Consider the following 16,512-nt stretch of genomic DNA (forward strand, 5'->3'; position numbering starts at 1 on the left):
GCGACTTCACTTTCACTTTCTTTCACTTTCCACATAGTAAACGTCAAACACTCCACCAGGGCCTATGTACAGCATGTTGTTACAGAGTCTCTCAATGAGAAACCAGCAGTAGTGTCAAGAGGCTCTCTACTTATTCCTAAGTACTGAAAATACTTTCAAATTTTGGAGACTCTAGAAGCAGCCCTGGAATCTCATATTTAATCATAGAACTGGCTTTGATTCTTTTATTCTCATCAAAAATTATCTAGTAAACATCATTATTTTTATCTGTGTTTGATTTCAGGGCTGACTAATTATAGGAATAAAGCCATTCAAGTGGGTGTGACCTGGTATTAGAAGTCTGTAGAGTGTTGGTTAACAAGCATGCTTAGAATGAAAATAATCCGTGAGATGCATCAGACAATGATAAGTAGAATAGAAAAGAAAGAAAGGATAATACACACAAAAGCAAGATGAATCATATAGCACTTGCAGGTTTTTTATTTGAAAGAGTGTAACATTTTGAGTCAAAAGAACTTCTTCATATTACTTACTCATATTGGAACCTCTGGCTAGTCTTTCATGAAGTCCACAGGCATCAGTTTCTCCATCCATAAGACAGAAATAATTATAATAGCAGCAGTCAGTCAGGCTGAAAGGAAATAATAGACTTGAAAGAGTTGAAATACTGTGATGACATCAACCTCTAAAATGTAAAGAAATAAGCACAGGAGACAAAGTTCAGCAAACTGAAGAATTCTTTTCTTTGGGAAGGAATGGGTTACTGTTATCCTTAAGAACACTCTAGAAGAACTTTCAATACAGTTCAGGAAACTTCATGTGTCTAAGTGAATTTTGCTTTCAAGTGTTCCCATGATGGTACTGTTTCTGCAGTTTTAAATTGTTTGGAATTGAATATAAACATGCTATAAATCACCTAAGGCCTAAATCCACTTAAAAATATGATTTGTTTTTCAATCAGATACCTTCTAAATGCATACGCTGTGAGAAAGTCTATGTCTCACAGAGGATGAAAATGACGAGTTTTTTCTAAATCATGACCTGATGGCTCAGCAGATAAAGAATCCACGTGCAATGTAGGAGACAAAGGAGACACAATTTGATCCATGGGTCAGGAATCCCCTGGAGAAGGGGATGGCTACCTACTCCAGTATTCATGCCTGAAAAATCCCCTGGACAGAGGAGCCGGGTGGACCACAGTCCAAAGGGTTGCAAAGAGTCAGACATGACTAAGCAACTAATCACATATGTGAAAATGCCTCATTACTATTGATATTTTATATACAGAAGTGAGTAGAGTAAAAAATGTTAATTATATGTTAAGAACTGAGACTTAGTCTTTCTAAGTCAGGAGCCTGCAACTTTTTTTTTATGAAGGGACAGATAGTATCTACTCTAAAGTTCAGGGGCAGTATGGTCTCTGTCACAACTACTCAACTTTGCCATTGAAGGGTGGAAGCAGCCAAAGACAACATATAAGTGAAAGGGCATGGTTGAGTTTCAATAAAACTTTATTTTCAAAAACAGAGAATGAGTCCCATAACCGCTCAGAGTTCACCAACCAATTTTGTAAGTCATTCCTGTTAATAATATTTCTTATTTTTTTCTATTTGAGTGTCTGTTAAACAACTGCACTATTTAGACTTTAAATTGTTGTTATTGTAGTCACCAAGTCATGTCTAACTCTTTCGCCACACCATGGACTGTAGCCTACTAGACTCTTCTGTCCATGGAATTCCCAGGCAAGAATACTGGATTCAGTTGCCATTTCCTTCTCCAGGGGATCTTCCTAACCCGGTGATAGAACCTGAGTTTTACTCCTTTGACAGGCAGGTTCTTTACTACTGAGCTACCAGGGAAGCCCAGACTTTAAATGGTTTCTAACAAAATAAAAATGACTGTTACTTCAAAACTAGATATTTGATATATTGGAAGAATGCTTTCTTTTTGTCTCATGAAGTGATTCTCTAGGAAAGAGTACTAGAGAAGAAAAATTCTAAGAATTAAAGTCTTCAAGCAAAAAAAGAATGGGGGGGGGTGCTTGAATTAGGAATTAAGTGACAACCTGATAAAGAGTAGAGATATTTCATTTCATTTTGTGCTAATGTTTAATTAAAAATATGTTAACGTTAGTAAAGACACTTAACTTTATTTTAATTTCAGGTAAGAACACTAACCTAAAATAGACTATTTCCTTTGACTCATGCATTTTAAATGTGATACTTATTCTTATATTTCAGAGGGAAATGAAAAATATTCTAGTAATCTAATACTCATAAATTTGATTAATAATTAATTTTTCCTCAAATATAGGAATGCCTTTTTCTTGGTAATGTTCATTTCTGAGGACAAGTCTTCCAGATTCCTGTATGTTATCTTCTAATTTCCATAACTGTGCTTTCAAATTACTCTTTTGTTTTTAAACCAGAAATTCAAATCCAATGGGTATTTTTTAATTTACATTTTTATATAATTTTTGTTCTTTGGAAGGAATTAGTAAGTTATCTTTAAATCCTTGCAAAATGTTGAGGACTCAGAATTCCTCAAAAGTATGTACTAATTACTGTAAAATACATTGTCTGTTCAGCTGGTTGGCTGAATCATTACTTAATAAAGAGTTAAAAATTCTCTATGCCTATCAAGTGTTAGAGGAAGGAAATGTGAGAAAGGTACTACACCATTTAATTTCATCTTGAATTCCTCCTACTTTTTTCTTCTCTTAAGAATTGGAATGTACCTATACAGCCGATGACTTGAAAGGCTGATGCAAAATCATATCAGAAACTGATCTTGTTGATAAATTTTTCTTGCATTTGTGAATATAATCATTTTAAAAATAATTGACTGTCAATATTTTGAGGTGCAAGACTGGTGAATTGTGCTTACCAAATCATTGCATGCATAAAGTTTTAAATTTTAGTGTATTGTGAAAAACTAATGAAACAGATAACAGCCATACAGATTGGTTTACTTTTTAGGTTAGTTATTTGCTTTTTAGGAATTTTACCTAGTGATTGACTAAATGTAATACCTTAAATTTGCACTTTAAAAGGTAAGTATTCAGAAGTGCCTATTTTGACAATTGATAATATATGACTATAATGATGGTAATTATACAGTTAAGCTTACTGTATGCACTACATATTTGATAATAGATGCCATTATTACCTTTTTAGGGCTTCCCTGGTGGCTCAGATGGTAAAGAATCTGCCTGCAGTGCAGGATACCTGGGCTTGAACCCTGGATCGGAAATATCCCCTGGAGAAGGAAATGGCAACCCACTCCAGTATTCTTGTCTGGAGAATTCCATAGACAGAGGAGCCTGTCAGGCTACACAGTCCATGGGGTCACAAAGAGTCAGATATGACTGAGTGACTGGAAAAATCTAGTCATTAGAATTAAATATAATATTAAGCATATTAAAATAATTTAATATGAAAGTATAAAAAGAAAAGTACAAATGCCCAAAGAGCCATCTTGTTATCAGGGGTAATAGTAGTATTATTTTGTTTAGTATGTAACAATAATTTTTAAGATCATTTCAAGGCAATTCACATTAATGTCTCATTAAGTTATTTCTGAAAGTATTGGAGGATGAAGAATTATTTTTCTCTATTTCTCAGAGAGGCAGTGCATCAACTGACGGTTCCTGGCAGCCTTTGGCAAGTGTTACTGTTGTACAATGAATTAGGGACATGACAAGTGACCCTATGAAAGTCAGCTGTAGTTTCTCTGTTTAAAAAAAAAAAATGTGTACAGTGACTGTTTTGGGTCTCCTAGGGCAACTGAAGAGAATGAATAGTAAATATCAATAATACTGTTTTGTAGATCCTAATGTAGGGCAGCATACTGCAGATCTCCAAGTATAGAATAGTGATAATGGCACTGTGATACCATTTACATGCATTTAGATGCAGTGAGGTAGAGTTTCAAAGCATTTCCATATTAGCTAAGTTAATTGGACTAAAAGCTGGTTTGAATCAAATAATTCAATTTTTTAAAATTTCCATTTGGTTATGAGCAAGTTTCTCAAAATTAATAAAATTAGATTTTAAAGAAATGTATTTTGTAGAAAGACAGCATTCATAGTGATAAGAAGTCAAATAATGTGTCACTAATTTTTCTCCCTCCCTTTTTGTTATTTCTCTTCTTATGTGGAGCATTCTAGAAGTTCAGGCTTATAATGAATTTCTGTTGGTGATGTATATTTGTGTTGTTAGTTTCTTGGAGGCCCAATTGCAGAGAATTTAGTTTCATATATTCCCTCCGGGGGAAAGATTCTTCTATATTCTTCATAGAGATGGAAAAAGAGTACAATAGAAGGAAAGCAGAGGAGAGTTTCTTAAGACTAAATGTCTGATAAAGAGTTAAAAAGTAAACAAAAGACATCAAACTTCCTCTGCTACTTGGAAGAAAAAGGGAACTGCATATTACATAGGGCTGAGATGGAGATGCTTAGCATCCTGAAGAGTATAGATTAATTAGGAATGTTAAAGTTAGCAATCTTTCAGTAAACTGGTTTGGATTCCTTTCCTAAGACATCAACTCATGGCCTAATGTGCTGCCCTTGCCAGTGGGATAGCACAGTTAGCATTTGGTGGATCCCGGTGGCCTCTGGGCCCCAACTTTCAGCAAATATATAAAGAAAATGTGCATTTTTCTCTATTTTGTGTGCTTTTCCAGGTAACAAATAGCTCTCATTTTACCTTTTGAGTATTTCAATTTTCTTCTTTCTTGTCAAAGATGACTTTAAGATCACAAATTGCATAATTAAATTCTGGCATACCAGCTATTATTAAAGTTATCAGCGCCATTTATAAAAGGGTTAACATTTTCAAGAGTTTTTCAGATATAGCCACATCACTTCAAAAATTCATCTAAGTCATCCGAGTTGAATAGTGGGCTTAGAGTTCTCACTTACAGGATATAGCTTGTCCTCCCATTTTTTAATTTAAAGTAATGTTAGTTTTTGCTCAATGTGGTAAGAATTTCTGGTGTTTTTTTTTCCCTTGTGCTTTTAGTAATGTAACACAAGTATGGACCACACTATATTTGTATAAAATGTATTATTTTGGAAATCATTGATAAATACAGTTATTGCCATACCTCATGCACTTTAGAAATTTCAAAGCCATAGGTGCTGTCAGATAACTTTATATGTGGTGGCTTAAAATGTTGTTGCCTACTTCAGCAATGTGTAGAGAACCACACCATATATTCTGTTGAAGGCAGAGCTATCAGAAGCAATGTCAGTATGAAAAGGCTTCAAGTGAATTATTCACCCCTTAACACTCCCTTGTGTTCAGACTGCTGCAAAGAGAATGCTTGTTATCAATGTGAAAAGCAGTGCCTTTGAATTAAGGGAAAAGTTCAACTTGTTTCATTTTGTTTGCAACCCAGTGGCATCAATACATACTATCAATCTTCTGTCCTTAATTCAAAGGTACTTTTAAAATTTCACTCCCCTGTTCCTCTGAATTAGGAAAACACTGATCATCTAAGTATAACTGAAACTATAACTACACATCCAACTGCCCATTCATTTGTGAGAAGTTTTCTCTTAATGATGACTTCAAAGAGTCAAGTACACACTTTCGTTTTTCTTCAATAATTCCAATTCTAGATCAATAACACTAGAATGAAAGTTTTCTTCGTATTTGTATTGCAGCCTTTGAAAGAACCTTTTTGTATTTGACATATCTGTCTGCTCTCATATGTTACAAAATTATAAACAGGCTGCTGGCACAGATATATAAAGTTTATTCAGATAAACATAAAACATTTATATTATATACACATATATATGTATGTGTATATATATAATTGGTGAGGTAGATGCTTCTAGAACTTGGTGCAAAATGCTACATCTTTTGTCCTTCATTGTCTAATCTGTTGTCAGTATTATTTATTGTATCTTTATTTTCAAATATTATAGTTTTGAATTTTAGTTTTAATTTTTCAATTTTAGAACTTTAATTTTCACTCTATTTCTTGTCTTTAGGCCCAAGACGAGGATACTGCAAGAGAGGTTCTTAGGGCTCAAAACTTGAGGCACTTACTCTCAGGGTCATGCTTTTACATTCCTGGTCATTCTTCCAATATTCTAAGAGACTTTAAGGTCCTTGTTGGTTAATTCTGTCATCTTTTTCATGCCAGAGTCTCTTTTTATTGATTGATCTTTCTGCTAGGTATGGTTTATATTTTTATGGTTTATTGCATGCCTTGTAATTCTTGATTGAATCTCAGATATTGCAAATTTTACATTGTTGAATGCTAGATTTTTATATTGTGCATAATTTGAGCTAAACGAATGCTTGTGGAATGAGTTTACCTACTGAACCTCTGTCCCAAAGGCCTCCTCTTTGGTAAGAAACAGACAAATAAACACAAAATAATATCAAAAAAATGCCAGCAGTTTTTAAACCACTGTCTTCTGTGTTTCCACAACAACGATTCTGGAAATGCCAGAGCTGTTCGGTTTGTCAAAATTGATCTCTTATAGGAAGTTTCCTGACTGCCTCATGACTCTATAACGGGAAATGTAAGATATTGCTAGTAAATTAGCACCAAGGTATTGTGTATATATTTATCGTATAGTTATTGCACTAATCATAGATTGAGTTCTAGCGTCATTTACTTAAATAGTATCTATGATGGTGAAAAATAACTCTAGATAAGAGTCTGCTTTCCTAATGCTCACAATGTTTTTCTCTCTTCCTTTTGTAGGGATACAATAGGAGAATAGTATTCTGATTTTTTCTTAAAATTCTTTTGAAATGAGACTCAAAATGATGAGGATTTTATTTTTCTCATTCCACCATTTTCTCATTTTCTAGAAATTCGGTAGTGTTTTACAGTTTACCGGACTTTCATCCAGTTATCATCATTTTGAGATTATTACAGTGCTGCTTATAGGATTAAAAAATTTTAAAAGTGGGAATTCCCTAGTGGTCCAGTGGTTAGGATTCTGCACTTCCACTGCAGGGAGCCTGGGTTCAGTTCCTGGTTGGGGAACTAAGATCCTGTAAGCTGTGAAGTACAGTCAAAAAATAAAAAGTTAAAAAGTTATAACAGGAAAGCTATTATACAACTAAGAAATTTTCACATATTATCTCATATAAAATATAAAACCACACATTTTAGATCGTCTTATCCTTTGATACTGTCAAAGTTGTAAAATTATTTTGATAATTTTTCATACACTTTGGGGCATCTTAGATGCTAATAATTTCATATTCAGTGTCTTTAGTCTTTACAAAGATTCACTTATTTACAAATATAGAGTGACTTTCATGAGATATTTTCTAAATTAAAAGACTAACCATTTCTAAGGCTGGTTCCTATTTCTTCATGATATAGCTACATTTTTTCATGCATTGAAAGGAAAAGCTTCTTTGCCACAAATGCAGTCTGAAATCTTTATTTACTTAAAGTATGTATTTTATGGCTGGGTAAACAAGAACTACACACAAGAAAATGATCTTTTAAAAAAATGAAAATTAAGCTAAATAATTCATATTTAAGATGACTGTCTTATAGAGTGTTGCTTGGGTTTGTTAGTGTGGGTATATAGAGTTTTATAGGTCAAATCTCTTTGTAGCCTGTCCAAATAAACATTGGATCTCTACATAGGGTTTTGAAAGTTAACTGTATACATTTTAAAGACAAAGTTCAGAAGTACTCTTTATTGAGACTGTTTAATGAAAACAATTTTAGTTTTATAATTCTCTGTGAGACAGAAGTATCTTCAGTGTGTATGAGATGCAGATGATTACCATATACATTTATATTTAGAATTACCTGTTATTAGCATCCAGTAAAATGAACCTTTTATGAATGTGTGTGTGTGTGTGTGTTTTCATGTATAACTTCATGAAACTGACACCACAGTCAGCATACTAAGGAGTTCTGTCACCCTAAAAAGCTTCCTTATGCTCTATCTCTATAGTCAATCTTAACCCTGGCATCCACTGATTTATTCTTTGTCATAACAGTTTTTGCTTTTTTACAAAGTCTTACAAATAGAATCATACAATGTACAATTCTTTTGAGATTGGTTTCCATCACTCAACATGATGCTTTTGCAATTCATCCAGGTTGTTGGATCAATTGTTCATTTTTGTTGTTGTTATTTATAGTTTTCATTCTATATATATACCACAGTCTGTTCACCTGTTGAAAGTTATCTGAGCTGATTCCAGTTTTGGCAAAGAGAGCTCTTGAAAAATGTACAGATATCTGTGTGATCATAGTTTTCATTTATTTAAGGTAAATACCAAGTTATTGAGTTAATTTTGGTCTTTTCTCTCCCCAATGGATCATATTTTCGTTATTATGTCAAAGAATTCTGCCTAACACCAGGTCACATAGATTTTCTGCAGCGCTTTCTTCTTAAGTTTTATATTTTCATTTAGATCTGTGATCAATTTCAAGTTTTTAAAGTTTTTTTGTTTTGTTTTAATAAGTTTTTTATTTCTATTGACTTGCCTTTTGCAACCTGGTAGAAAATCAGTTGAATATCTCTGTTGGTTACTTCTGAATAGTCTCCTCTGTCACATTGATCTATGTGTCTTTTCCATTGACAATACTACACTGTCTTCATTATTGTAGCTTCATAGTATCTCTTAAAATAGGGTAATGTGATTCCTTCAAATTTAATCTTTTTTTTCCAAAAATATTTTGAATATTATAGTTCTTTTTGTTTTAAATTCTAGAATCCTCTTGTCTATAGCTACAGAAAGTCATGCAAAGAATATGAATGGAATTATATTACATGTATAGATTATTTGAGGAACATTGATGTTTTGACTATGTTGAATTTTTAATACATAAACATTATATATCTTTCCATTTATTTAGGCCTTCTTTGACTTATTCCATCACTTTTTGTAATGTGCAACTTACAGATTCTGTACTTGTTTTTATTTTTTATTTTTGTAAATTATCTGTTTAAGTATTTGATTCTCAGGAAAATATTATAAATTCTATTGCTTCAGATATTTAAGTTTCCAAATAGTTCATTGCTATAATATAGAAATATGATTGATTTTTGTGTGGTGACCTTGAATATGGCAACATTGCTTAATTTATTTGTTGGTTTTGAGAAGTTTTGTTTGTTTTCATCTGTCCTGATTCTTATTTTCTGCTTGAGCAATACTATTACCTGAGTATACAACAACACTGTAAGAAAAATTTTTCCTCCTTTTCCAATTTGTGTGTCCTTCTTTTATTTTTCTTGCCTTATTGACCATACTATGGCTTTCGTGCATTGGAGAAGGAAATGGCAACCCACTCCAGTGTTCTTGCCTGGAGAATCCCAGACAGAGACAGGGGAGCCTGGTGGGCTGTCATCTATGGGGTTGCACAGAGTCAGACACGACTGAAGCGACTTGGCAGCAGCAGCAGCAGCATGGCTTTCGTGCAGTGGTGAATAGAAGTGGTGAATGATTTCAGTCTTTCACGTGTGATGTTTATATGTTCAAGTCTCTAAGTCATGTTCAATTCATCGCAGTCCTGTGAACTGCAGCATTCCAGGCTTCCCTATCCTCCACTATCTAAAATTCATGTCTATTGTGTCCGTGGTGGTATCTAACCATCTCATCTTCTGCTGCCCCCTTCTCCTGTTGTCTGCAATCTTTCCTGTCATCAGGGTCTTTCCCAATGAGTCAGTTCTTCATATCAGGTGGCCAAAGTATTGGAGCTTCAGCTTTAGCATCAGTCCTTCAATGAATATTCAGGGTTGATTTCTTTTTCTTTCATTCTTTCTTTTTTTTTTTTTTTTTTAAGCCATACAAAATGATTTATTATGCTATAGATCAGAAGTCTGACATGGGCTAAAATCAAGGTGTTGGCAGTGTCCACTTCATTGACTGGTTTGATTTCCTTGCAGTCCAAGGGACTCTCAGGAGTCTTCTGTAGCACCTCAATTCAAAGGCATCAATTCTTCAGTGCTCAACCTTTGTGGTCCAACTCTCACATCCATACATGACTACTGGAAAAACCATAGCTTTGACTAGACGGACCTTTGTCAGCAAAGTGATGTTTTTGCTCTTTAATATGCTGTCTAAGTTTCTCACAGTCGTGTTAGTTATACTCTTTTTTGATAGATGCTGTTTATACAACTGAAGAAGTTTGTTTCTATTCCTATTTGCTGAGAATTTTTATCATTAATATAGATGTTAAGTTGTGTCAAATGTTGGACATATTTTTAAAATTTCTATCTGTATGCTTCTAATAGTTTTTAAAAAAATCTATTTTGACTCCTTTTGCTATTTTCAGCTCAACTTTTTTATGTACATATAAGTGGTCATATCAAATTAATCTACTTCCACAAATAAAAAGTTTTCCCAGTTTCAGGCAACATGGTTCAGCTTTAGTAGGTGCTTTCTTTTCTTTATTCAGAGATACTAATTTTTAAAATTGGTATTTTATAGATTTATTTTTAGAGTTCTAACTGATGAGCAAGTAGTAGAAAATAGTATATCTTAGGAATAGTTAATTACCACCTACTGCTAATAAAAATTATGATTTCAAGTATCATTTATAATTTACGACAGTTTACTGAGCACTAGAAGAAAATGCATAAAGGAAAATATCAAAGAAACCATTTGTATCATACAGACTTTATCTACTTTGTTTACTTGATTTTTTATTTATGTTTTCTATAAAAAAGAATCAAAAAATATCTAAATTTTTATCTTCATCAAAAATCAATACAACAAACCAGAAAAATCAAATTAGTTTTATAAATTAGTTTAGATTTCTTTTAAGTAATCATTCTGAGCAAATGATCATTTAAAAAAAAAGTACCAAATATTTGCCATTTTATTTCTGAGTGAAATAGTTTAAAATGATCATATCCTACAGTTTAATTCAAAATGTTTACTTTAGAACTTTTCTGTTACTACTCATCAATTCTATGGATCCGTTTTTTAACAATAAACAAATTATATGCTTTAAAAATAAATGGTAAAACTTGCTGTGTTCAAGTTGCATTTGAAGGGAAAACATTCTAGTGATTCATTTTTATGGAAAAGAATGAAGTTTTCAAGAGTTAAATATATTCATAATTTAATTACTCTGCTGAGACCTAAAAGTCTATGTCTTTGACTTCAAATTTTACTTTCTTTCTAGACTTAAAATTTAAGAATTTTAAATGTAAAATGTGGAACTCAATTTTTAGAATACACTGTTGGAAAATAGCTAAAAGCCCTTCTATTTCTAAATTTAGCACTTGATATATATGGCTTTTTGTCTGTTTTTTGTTTTACTCTGTAAATACTGTTATTTTATATTCGGATTATTTTTAATGAGTTTTCAGATACCCTTGGAAACTGGATAATGAAAATGTTATTTTCTATATTAAAATCAGTGTGGTTTTTATAGTGCATTAGTCATAAGTTTGTTAAAGGCTAAATGGCTATTTCATTATGGTAATTATAAACACACACTATCTCTCACATTCCTACCTATTTTAATGGAAAAATGCAGATAGACATTATTAGTCAACTTCTGATACTCTGCTACTATTAAGTTTCAGACTTCTAAAATTGTACTTTGAGAAATTCCATAATAATAAGCCAACATTTTTTTGCCTTTTTTTTTAAACTACCCTCATTTCTTCTCCTGTATGTATCTTTCTATTTTACTCTTCCTCCTCTCTCTATTTTCCTCTTGCCTTTCTCCCTGCCTTTATTTTTTTCTCTTTCTTTCCTTTCCAAAATTCTTTCTTTTCTGACTGTCTGTTGTTTGTTTTTATTTTCATCAAAACAATATTTGGTAGCATTACCATTGCCCAGTGGTCACAAACACTCTGAGACATACATAGAAACCTACAAAGACACGTCTGCACACACACTAGCACATAATTTAAAATAACCCTTCACTTAATTAGAAAATGTATTTTATTTCTTAGTTTAAGTCTATTAGAATTGCTTAGAACGTTGATATTATGCAAACGTTTTTAGTTACTGTCTCTATTACATCAGGGGAAGAAAAGCTTTCCTAGTCTATCTCCCTGTGTCTAACTGAATAGGGATCCATATTGTATGAAGTTCCACATAACCAAAGCCATTAACATTACAAGATTAGCTGTAATAGCCCTGATATAGCAAATATCAGGGTTTTCCACTTTTCACTTTACATTTTACTCTTTCCGTAATGGGCTTCCCCGATGGCTGAGTGGTAAAGAATCTGCCTATAATGTAGGAAACACAGGAAACCCAGGAGATGTGGGTTTGATCACTGGATCAGGAAGATCCCCTGAAGAAGGAAATGGCAACCCACTCCAATATTCTTGCCTGGAATCCCATGGATGAAACAGCCTGACTGGCTGTGGTCCATAGGGTCACACAGAGTCAGACAGAACTGGGCACACACTCTCCCTAATACCCTGGATTCTGTTTCTGATCTAAATACTCAGGCTTAGCTTTTAGCTGACAAGAAAAATGGGTTGATTCATGTTTTCAGCCAATTAAAAAAAATGAACTAGATGATTTTAAGTTTATATGTGGAGTTTCTAAGTAATTTTAGTTTTTAAAATTGCAAAATTCTTTTGCAAACATTTTTGCTCTTGGTGTTGGTTTCCATTACTACTTTAATGGAAGATATTTATCTTTTAACAATGGATAGGTAGTTATGGAAGCAATTAAGGTGCTTCACAGAATCTGGAAATTTGTAAAACATATTAATAAAATATATCTGCTACCAACTAGTAGTTAAAATAGATTAGGAGTGAGAAATTAATCTACCTTGTTTACCGTCATCTTTGCATTTATCTTGACAAAAGGTCATTAGAACCACAGCAAGAAACAGATTAAGAAATTTGTGGAAGTTTTTCCTGTCCCCCAACTTCTAGCAGACAGTGAACCTTAGAGAGTACTTTAAGCTATTACTCTCAACATTTTTTTCCAGTAATAGTTTAAAAAGCCAAATAAATTATTAACATGGGACAAGAAAAGAGTCTTATTAGTTTAAATTAGCCTTATTTATAAGGAAAACACATATTGCTCTACATTAAGCCTTACCTTGGGTCCCCTGCTTCATGAATTATGCGCTTCTGTGTCACGGATACTTGCACGCTTGATGATCTTGTAGGAACCCATAGCTGCTTCAGAGCACAATGGTGTGATATGAAGTGAGGCAGAAAACAGGAGAACCTTTGTCGCTGAGTCAGCTGCAAGAAGAAGTAATGTGTATGAATGTACAGTATAGGGAGATCTATGAAAGATCTACTCTCTTTCTCCCAAAAGACTCTGTTCCATGGTACAAGGAGAATTCAGTTCTATTTGGCAGACCTCCATGTCAGTTTGGAAGCAGTAAAAACAACCACAAAAACAAGTCTCATTTCTCAGTGTCTTTAATTCTCCATGTTTTAAGTAACATTTTAATTCTCATTTTGATTTCACTTTGTTTTAATAATCAAGAGCTAACACCCCTCTCCCGTGTATTGAGTACAATTTCCAGTGTAAGGATGCAGCTAAGAATGAATTACAGAGATGAGTCCAGTCATAGGTGCTATGCTTGTGTTTGTCACTGGTACAATTTGAAGGAAAGGCTCTATATCTCTTAATTGAGGCGGGGATGACTTTAATACATCAAGGAGGGCAAAGAACCCCAGCAGATGATGCAAATTTTTTTCAAAATGAGTATTATTAAATAATTCATGTTTTTAATATGGAGAAATTAGGTCATTTTTCCATGCCTCCCACAAATGTTCAATCTTAATATCTAAGTAATGAAACAACACAGAGAGTGTTATCCATCCTGGTACTAACAGAGAATGCCAGTTATGACAGGCTCATTGTTTACTTTAACAGGTAATTTGTGGACTGGAATCATTTAATTGTTCTGAGTACATAATTACATGTCAGCAATTTCCAATTTAATTAAAATGTACAAATCTGAAGATTAAGGGAATTTTTGAATTATTAATCATTTTTCCACTAGGAAATCTTGTTGCTCTGCAGGAGATTTGTCCAGTGTACAACTATACGTATTTTTTTCCTTCTTTTTCGCAGACAGACAATTTTCCCGCAGAGCCCAATTACATGGGCAGCAGGCAGCAGTTTGTTCAAAGGTAAGGCCTATTAAATAACTTTCTCGGCTTCCCCATTTGCATTCGTGTCAAAATTGCTTTGCAAGAGTCTACACTTCAGGTTCAAACTTGTAGAGACAATACTTTCTCTTCTTTTTCTTTATATGTATTTCAGTAGCTCCACGTTTAAGGACCCAGAAAGAGCCAGCCTGAGAGACAGTGGGCACGGGGACAGTGATCAGGCTGACAGTGACCAAGACACTAACAAAGGCTCCTGCTGTGACATGTCTGTTAGGGAGGCGCTCAAGATGAAAACGACTTCAACTAAAAGCCAACCACTTGAACAAGGTGAGTGACGCCTTCCAATGCTTACCAAGTATAAAACTTAAGCAATATTAAACCTCAGAATACTAGTTGTAGTTTATCACCTTGGAATGGAGCTTTTATTATATAGCAAAATAAACATCAATACTTCAGTAACCACAGAAAAATGAAGTTCATGGATTCTAGCCTGAAATCTTCCTAAAATGAGAACTTTTCCAAAGTCACTAGATTATACTTATTTTTATGAACATTTACTAACCTTTGCTGTTTTGCATTTTAGTAAAGGAAAATATGATATATGTTAACTAGATATGCACATTTTACTATATTAATATAAAGATTAAATGAATAAATTTAACATTTTTAGGTGAAATGAAAACTTGATTGAAATTGTATAGCTCTTAGCAGGGTTGGTATTATTTTTAGTGTGGGTTTTAGCTCCAAAGTCATTTTTCAAGAGTCAAATAACAGCTAAGCCAGAGTTCTGGCTCCTTCTTTTGATTTACATCTAAGTCTTCCTGGATATCAAATAAACATGAACTTGTTTACTCTGATAGAGGTAAAAAAGAAATGCTTCTTCATGAATACATATGTCTTTTCTAAAAGTCTAACTTCAATTTATTAGCTCGATATATCTTTTTATTAATTGTGATATTTTTTATTGTTTTAAACACAGTACAATGTTTAGTAATGATTCACCCAAAGAGAATTAAGCTACTCTTTTGTATAAGACTTAGATGTTGTGAAAAAGCTTTTTAATATCCAATTATAAAAAGTAAAAAGAACTGTTGCATAAGTTGAATTTCAGAGTTACAAATGCATATTATATTAAGTTAATATTAGTTTTCAAAATATTGATGATATGCAAGTATGTTTGATATTTAAGTTTTGAGGAGCTATATTTAAACTATTTGAACTTATTTATCTTTCTAAGTCATTTAATGATAGATGATTCATAGAAAGTAAATTTTTGCCTCTAGTGTAATCTCTCCTATCACATATATATCAGCAGATAGAATGCTTTTTAATTTATCTAATCATGTTGAAATTTCAATTCAAATATGCACATACACACATATATATACATTCAATACAGAAATTAATTAATATATATGTTTCTGCAATCAATATAATTATGCTGGCCTTATTTTAAGAATGACCCTCTCCAAAGCCTTGTTTTCTAAGTAATAAGTGCCAGATATATTGTAGCAAGTTTTTGCATAACAAGGCAATATTGTTTTTAAAATTACTTTAAACAAAATTACTTTAAACAAAAGTTATTTGAATACTTACCTAATATTCACAGTTCTTGCAAATTTGAATGATTATTTGATGTGACATATGTGGTCTTTATGTGTTTGACTATGCAAAATCATATAAATATTTTAGGCACATTTTAGGTAATGAATTTTTGGATTTTGGTATGTGAATACATAGCCTAACAGACTCATCTACGTCTGTAATAAAGTGGTTTGCATGTAATTCATTGGCTACTATTTGTAAAGCTTCATAGAGTAAGTAAAGCGTTTACATTTACTGTCATATCTTTATGAGAAAATTTGTTAATTAAAACCAGCCTGCTGCTCACTGCTACTACTGCTAAGTCACTTCAGTTGTGTCCGACTCTGTGTGACCCCATAGACAGCAGCCCACCAGGCTCCCCTGTCCCTGGGATTCTCCAGGCAAGAACACTGGAGTGGGTTGCCATTTCCTTCTCCAATGCATGAAAGTGAAAAGTGAAAGGGAAGTCGCTCAGTCGTGTCTGATCCTCAGTGACCCCATGGACTGCAGCCTACGAGGCTCCTCCATCCATGGGATTTTCCAGGCAAGAGTACTGGAGTGGGGTGCCATTGCCTTCTCCCCTGATGCTCACTATGAACTTCTTAATTCCTTTCCATACACTGAATGAGCAATGTAATTGATAAGAATGAAAAAAAAAACCCTATAAGTAAAGGACATTTATGTCTGAAAATGTAGTTTATATTGAAAACCTGTTATTTTTTCCTATTTTGGCATCAAAAAGTAATATCTTAGAAGGGTAGCTATTAAAAGAACATATAGTTGATGTATATTTTAATTAATATTACACATAAAATAACTTCTAGTCTATGAGTAAGAATGCTAATAGAGATATCTCCTGTAAAAAAAGTAGT

General features: G+C 33.1%; 1 protein-coding gene across 2 annotated transcripts in view; it reads left to right on the forward strand.

Annotated features, from left to right (window-relative positions):
- The window catches only part of PCDH17 (protocadherin 17), a 121,706-nt gene that overhangs the window by 25,652 nt on the left and 79,542 nt on the right, over window positions 1-16,512 (forward strand). Inside the window, exons 2-3 of one of the 2 annotated variants that reach the window (XM_044926871.2) lie at window positions 14,019-14,077; window positions 14,214-14,383. In XM_044926871.2, the coding sequence (XP_044782806.1) occupies window positions 14,019-14,077; window positions 14,214-14,383 (229 nt within the window). Of the gene's footprint in view, window positions 1-14,018; window positions 14,078-14,210; window positions 14,384-16,512 lie in introns of both variants that reach the window. The other variant, XM_006063742.4, reaches the window with a different exon arrangement.

This window comes from Bubalus bubalis, chromosome 13 (assembly GCF_019923935.1).
Source record: "Bubalus bubalis isolate 160015118507 breed Murrah chromosome 13, NDDB_SH_1, whole genome shotgun sequence".
Classification (NCBI taxonomy): domain Eukaryota; kingdom Metazoa; phylum Chordata; class Mammalia; order Artiodactyla; family Bovidae; genus Bubalus; species Bubalus bubalis.